The 7,127-nt window shown below is 31.6% G+C and overlaps 1 protein-coding gene across 1 annotated transcript; it reads right to left on the bottom strand.

The window, feature by feature from the left end:
- Positions 1-301: 301 nt before the first annotated feature.
- Positions 302-805, bottom strand: LOC131636477 (basic blue protein-like). Its single transcript, XM_058907082.1, has 2 exons — positions 624-805; positions 302-501 (listed from the first exon to the last, which is right to left on the bottom strand). Exons 1-2 carry the CDS (start codon positions 799-801, stop codon positions 302-304), a joined length of 378 nt encoding a protein of 125 aa, XP_058763065.1. The 5' UTR covers positions 802-805.
- Between the last annotated feature and the right edge of the window lie 6,322 nt (positions 806-7,127).

The following is a 7,127-nucleotide window of genomic DNA, read 5'->3' as shown; positions in this document are numbered from 1 at the left end:
ATAAACGTTCGACTTATGAACATCTGTATGGGTGCATCATAAAGAAAATTTTATTTTTATTTATTACATGTACTTTAATTATTCACGACTTTATTTCATATTTTAAAAATAATAATTTACTTTTATAAATGACATAAACAATAATCTCATATATGTCTAATTTGAATAATGGTGTGACGACACATTTCCTTCAAGAAAAATAGAGATGCAAAAATGTAAGATGGAAAATACATATAGCAAAGAAAGTAATTTTTAAGAATATTAATAATTTATTTATAAATAGAATACATTAATTTAGAGCTTAAAGAGCATTCACTGCGATTTTCTGCCCTTGACCACAATGACCAGGAACACCACATATGAAATAGTTCATTCCCTTAACAAGTGTAATTTTATCTGCTCCAGAGATATGCAATCCAGATCCTCCAAGAGCCACACATGAATTAAAGCCAGACTCATTCACTGTCACCACGTTGTGTATCAAAGGAGGGTAGTTGAATACTGCAGGTAGACAATAGTTAAAATTTAAAACATGAATTAGATAATACTAATAATAATTAATTTATTCAAGAAACAATAATAAGGGATTAGTATTCATTTTGATGTAAAACTAAGATGCTTACCAAGTATGTCACCTGCCTTGAAAGTTTTTCCTGCAGGCCAATTTTGAACACCAAAAGTCCAACCTTGGCCATCACCGACAGTGAAGGTTTCTGCATGAATCATCCTAGGATGAAACACACATAATAGTAATATTGTAATAACACTTGCACTAATGATACTGTCTCTTCCCTGGCCCATTTTTCAATTGATCTAGCAACTAAATATTTTGAGTGCTCACAAGGGAGACCTGAGGTGGTTTTATAGCAAAAATATGACATCAATATATATTATATTATATTATATATTATAGTCTCTAATGAAATTTTAAATTTTTTTCTTTAGGTAAAAAATTCAAACAATTATTATTTATTGAACATATACTATGTATAACCTTCATTATATGGTGAAAATTTTAAGGTGGATTAGTAATATAGAAGATTTTTAACTCATCAATTATTTTATTCTTTCCATTCCATAATGATCTTTGTAAAAAAAGAATATTTTAAAATAAATATTACAATGGGATTAATATTAGTTACAATGGGATTAATTAATATGTATTCTCTTAATTTAATTCTGTATTTTAACTTTTTTTCTTATTTAATAAATATTACCTTAAAGTCATTTAAATATATCTATGTTAGGGTTGTTTAAAATTGAACCGGCCTAATATAAAATCGTTAATTGAACTAAATCAAATCAAAATCGCAAAAAATAAATTTGGTTCGGATGTATTTGGATTATTTTTTAACATAATTGCGGTTTGATTCTGTTTGTGGTTTCTATTTTACAAATCAGACCAAATCAAACCAAACCGCGTTATGTTACAAATCTTACGTACCATTATATATATATATATATATATATATATATATATATATATATATATATATATATATATATATATATATATATATATATATATATATATATATATATATATATATAAATTCTTTACCAAATCGACACTACTACAAAATATACCTTTGATAATATTATATTACTATGACAATCTAAATAACTTTAGTAGTAATTGAAATTCGCCCGTCTTAATTTTTTAATATTTTATTAAAATATACTTTATCACGACCATTCAGCACAAGTGCAGTGATATATTAAAGGTTACTTACTTCAATTCTCAACACCAACAATTTTTCTTCTTTTCGTTACAAAAAGGGATTGTCATTATACTATTATAAATATATTAAAATTAAAAATACTTATCATCACGATTAATACCAAAAATTGTTGTCAATAGTACTTACATAAGCGAAGCTGTCAACCTTTCCTCATAATAACTTTCACTCTCTTAACAAAATCATAACAACGCCCTCATCCACATTTAGCGAACTCCTCCTCATTAGCATCTAAAAGGTTAAAGGTAATCAAGTTCATCTACTTTCTCTTTCGTCTTCTTCTTCATAAGTTTTCTTCCTTTTTTCTCAAAACAAAACCATAACATATCTCTCTTCCAATGCAACAAACTTGTCCTGATACTAGTTCATATCTGTTCAATCTAAAAGGTAATCTTATCCATTAGCTTTCTTACAATTTCATATATGTTTCATGTATGACACTAGTTCTTCTTAAAAGGGGTTTTTCATTTGGCAAGATTTACTTCTCTTCTGGGTTATGTTTCTATTTATCTTACAATGTTGTTAATGATAGTTTATATTTTCAAAACTAGTTAACTTTCTTAAAGTTGTTTATAATTCAAAACCTGGTTCAAGAGAATCCATATTATGGGTGCAGATCATAAATGGTTCGTGTTTCTATGGAGAAACGATATAAGAAGTATGAAGCTATTGTGGAAGCTTCATCTGCCTTGTATTTTTTCTTCATAGCAACATAAAGTAGATCAACTTTAAATCGTTCCACAAATCTTTTCAATAAAATATATGTTGTTGTTTTGTTGATAAATATTGATGTATGTTGTTGTTGTTCATAAATGGTTTGTGTTGTTGTTGTTGTTTATAAGTGTAAGTTGTTGATGTTGTTGTTGTTGTCGTTGTTGTTCTTGATGTTGTTGTTGATAAAAGTTGTTTTTATTGTTGATGTACGTTGTTGTTGAGTTTATGCTAATGTATGTATATCGAAATTTTGGCACAACATGAAAGAACATATATCGTATACGATGTCAAGACACACAGATGTCAAAATGTAATGTCGAGCGCAATGTTAAGACATCATAATAACTAACAGAAACATAAACAAGTTATAGTAATCTGCAGAAAATAAATAACACAGGTTGATTTTTAACCTAGTTCGGTGCAACATCAACTACATTAGGGGGCATCCAAGCCGGGAAGAAATCTACTACTAGTATTAGAGTCTGTTTGGTAAGACAAAAAAAAGAGCTTTTAGCTTTTAGCTTTTAACTTTTCAGCTCGTATTAATAAAAAAGCTCTGTTTGGTAACTCTATTTTAGCTTTTAGCTTGTAGCTTTTTTACTAGCTTTTAGCTTTTTTTTAAAAGCTAATTGAAGTAGCTTTTGAGCTTGTAGCTTTTAGCTTGTGAGTTTTTCTTCCATTAATACCCTTATTATTTTAACTAAAATATATTATTACCCTCATTAATTAAAATGCCATTAATGTCATTTTGTATCTATCAGCTAATGAAACAGCTAATTTACCAAACACTCACATTAGCTTATCAATTATCAGCTACCAACTATCAGCTACCAGCTACCAGCTAAAAGCTACCAGCTACCAGCTAAAAGCTACCAGCTATCAGCTAGTTTTACCAAACAGAGCCTTAGTTTGAAATTCTAAACAACCTTTGGTGTTACAAACTTCTCATCTAATCTCTACCTATGATATTTCTATCTAAGACACTCCTAGATATGAGACCCCTTTCACTTCCCTTCAATCACACAACATGTGATAAACAACAATGACAATCAAAGTGGGGACACACTCCAATAAACATAATCAACTACTGCTTAAAAGCTTATAAGTGATTCACAATTATAACTCAACTAACAATCCATCCTTAGAATCAAATGATACAAGAGTGGCTCACAATAATCAATGAACAGACGAAACTCTAATGATTGACACTTTTACATATGTGGCTCATGCTCTTTTTAGGTTTAGAGACTTCCTTTTTATAGCTAGAGAAACAACTTGGGCTTAGGCTTGAAATTGCAGTTGATCCAATCTGGACTGTTGCACAAAAACTGCAGAATCTTCTGCATAAAATTAGGAACAAATTTGAGTTGCTAAAAGATTTTTTTTGACATTTAATCTTGGCAAGAAAATCAAATATGAATCCGATATAATCTCCTAGATTAAATCCTTCTTGGACCGCAAACAATGTGAACAAAATCTTTAGAGGATCTTCAAATTTCTCACATTAAAAATAAATCTTCCGAGAATAGAAAATAAGACACATTTTGATGTCCTACCAACATGTCAGGACATCTTGTCCAACAACTTGCTGAAATACTTGTTTTAACAAAATGCAGCCAGCAAAACAAAATCTAACAATCTCCCGCCTTTGGCAAAATTTGGCTGAAACAACCTTTGCATAAAACATCTTGCAAATGCCAAACTATAGCACAGACATCCAAGAACAAGAGGGATAAAGCTTCAACATTACCTCAGAAGAACATCTTAAAAAAATGCACAAAAGAAATATGGGAACTACACCAGCTCATATCAGAGGTATACGCAGTAGAAAGGGATAAATCTCAGCCTCACAGATCACAACATTAGAGAGAAATTAACTCTCACAAATCAAAATTAAGATGTCAAGACATCAGACATGACTTCACAAGCACATAAAATCTCCATTCAGGATGACAAGACATTAGTTATTACCTCAAGCATCTCACAGTCATGTCTGCATCAAAATATCATGCTCCCCCTAAACACTAGATCAATAACAAAAACTACTACTCCCCCTCAAGTAGTACTCCCCCTCAAAGGAAAATACTAAAAAAATACCAAACTACACCAAAACACACATCATCTCCTTCCATAGTACTAAAAAATATCTTCCCTAGATCCCCCCTCCCCAAAACAAAATAGGGTGCCTGCTCTGTGCCAGTTGAAATTCTAGCACAACATGAAAGAACAAATGTTGTATATGATGTTAAGACACCAGGATGTCAAAACTTAATGTCGAAGGCAATGTTAAGACATCGTAACAACTGGAAAAAACATAAACAAGTTACAGTAATCTCCAAGAAATAAATAACAAAGGTCAATTGTTAACCCAGTTAGGTGCAATTTCACCTTCATCTGGGGGTATCCAATCCATGAAGGAAATCCACTATAATAGTATTAGTTTGAAGTTCTAAACAACCTCTGGTTTTACAAACTTCGCACCTAATCACTACCCGTGTTATTTCTATCTAAGACACTCTTAGATATGAGACCCCTTTCACATCCCTTCAATCAGACAACATGTGATAAACAATAATGACAATTAAAGAGGATACACAATCTAATAAACAGAAGTAACTACTGCTTAAAAGCTTATGAGTGATTCACAATTACAACTCAACAAACAATTCAGCCCTAACATCAAATGATACAAGAGTGAATCGCAATAAACAATGAACAAACGAAGCCCTAATAATTGAAACTTTTATTTATCCAGCTCGTGCTCTTCTTAGGTTTAGAGATATCCTTTTGTAGCTAGAGAAACAACGCGGGCTTTGGCGCAAAAATGCAACAGATTCAATCTTGACTGTTGCACAAAATCTATAGAATCTTCAGCATAAAATCAAGAACAAATTTAAGTTGTTATAAAATTTGTTTTCATATTTAATCTTGGCAAGCAAATCAATTATGAATCCAATGTAATATTATAGATTAAATCCTTCTTGGACCACAAACAATGTGAATAAAACCTTTAGAGGATCCTTAGATATCACACTTTAAAAATAAATCTTCAAAGAATAGAAAACAAGGCATGTTATGATGTCGTAACAACATATCAGTACATCTTGTCCAACATCTTAATGAAATACTTGTTTGAACAAAATACAGCCAACAAAACACAACCTAACATATATGGCTTGTTTCACTAATCCTTAATTGAACATGCATTCATTAAAAAAGATTTATAAAACAATAATTTAAATTACGTTATATTTGAAAGCCAACATAGATCAATAAATATTTTTCGAATTGCATTCATCTCATAATTCATCAATCGCTCTTTAACACGTAGTACTTGGTTCAATTCCCCAAATTCTTCGAAGCAATGGTTTGTTTTTTAGCTAATATTGCAAAACATCAAATTTATTGAGAAATTCTGAATGAAGGTGCGAGAAACTCAAGAAATGGGGGTTTGAATTTGGTTGCACCAAATATAATCTTTTCGTAACTCAAAACAAAATGTTAACAAGTGAATAAGGATAGATGAACACAATTATTTTTATCTTGGTTGACTGTTAACGAAGTTACTCCAGTCCATCCACCAAGGTGATTTCGCCTTCTCATTAAGGATTTAATCCATTATAACCAAACTGATTATAGACAACCACAATGACCGCAACCACTGTCTTCTTGAGACTCTTGACTAACACTAGTCTCTCAAGGAAACAACTACAATAAGCTAAGGATCAACCTTGCTGGAAACCCCAACAAGTTCAGCTGGTCCTTATCATGAAACTACTATTATCGGAACCACAGTCTTCTCGAGGCTTCTAACTAACACTTAGTCCCCCAAGGAATATATCAAACAACGTTGATTACAAGTGTGCATTACAAAGATGCTTCTAATAAGCAGATTACACAATGCTTAAGTACAACAACACAAAAGTGTTAATAAGCAAGATATGAACAAAAGCTCCTTGCTAAAAATACAAGACTATACAAAGAATTTCTGTAACATAGTTTGTCCTGTACTTTGGTGTAGTTTTATAGAAGTGATTCGTTGATTTCAAATTCCTCCAATGTCTTCCTTTATAGGGAAGGATAGATCCACTAGAGGGTAGAATAGGAAATTAAAGTAAAGTTGTAAAGTCCCCAATGGTCATGGTGGGAATGGTAGATAACAAATACAGGTTGGATTGTCCTTATTCCACCCTATAATAATAGAGTTCACAATTTACGTTAGTACTTTTATGCTCACCATCACATGCAAGCCGTTATTGATCTTCTAAGTCTTCAGAGCCTTCTGATTGTATGTTGATTAAAACATGTTGTAGATAACCAGAACATGAGTCTTCAGAACCTAAGGCTATGTTTGGATTGATGGAATATAGCAGAATGGAGTTGAATAAGGTCATGTTCCATCATTTGGATTTATTAAAAATGGATGGAATGGATTGGTATCAGATGGAATGCATTCCAATCCCATTCCATCACTTCCCATCATTTTTTGTACCCTCCGATTTGGCCGGAATGACAAAATTGCTCCATTCTATCATAAAGTACCCAAACAATGGAATGACATATTTATTCCATTCCACCCCATTCCGGTCTATTCCATCCCGCCCCGATCCATTCCGCTCTATTCTTTTTATTATATACAAACATAGCCTAAGTCTTTAAGTCTTCAGAACCTGT

The sequence above is a fragment of the Vicia villosa genome, unplaced genomic scaffold, assembly GCF_029867415.1.
Source record: "Vicia villosa cultivar HV-30 ecotype Madison, WI unplaced genomic scaffold, Vvil1.0 ctg.001755F_1_1, whole genome shotgun sequence".
NCBI classification, from domain to species: Eukaryota; Viridiplantae; Streptophyta; class Magnoliopsida; order Fabales; family Fabaceae; genus Vicia; species Vicia villosa.
Note: the sequence above shows the minus strand (reverse complement) of the source record. Positions and strands in the feature narration are given on the sequence as shown.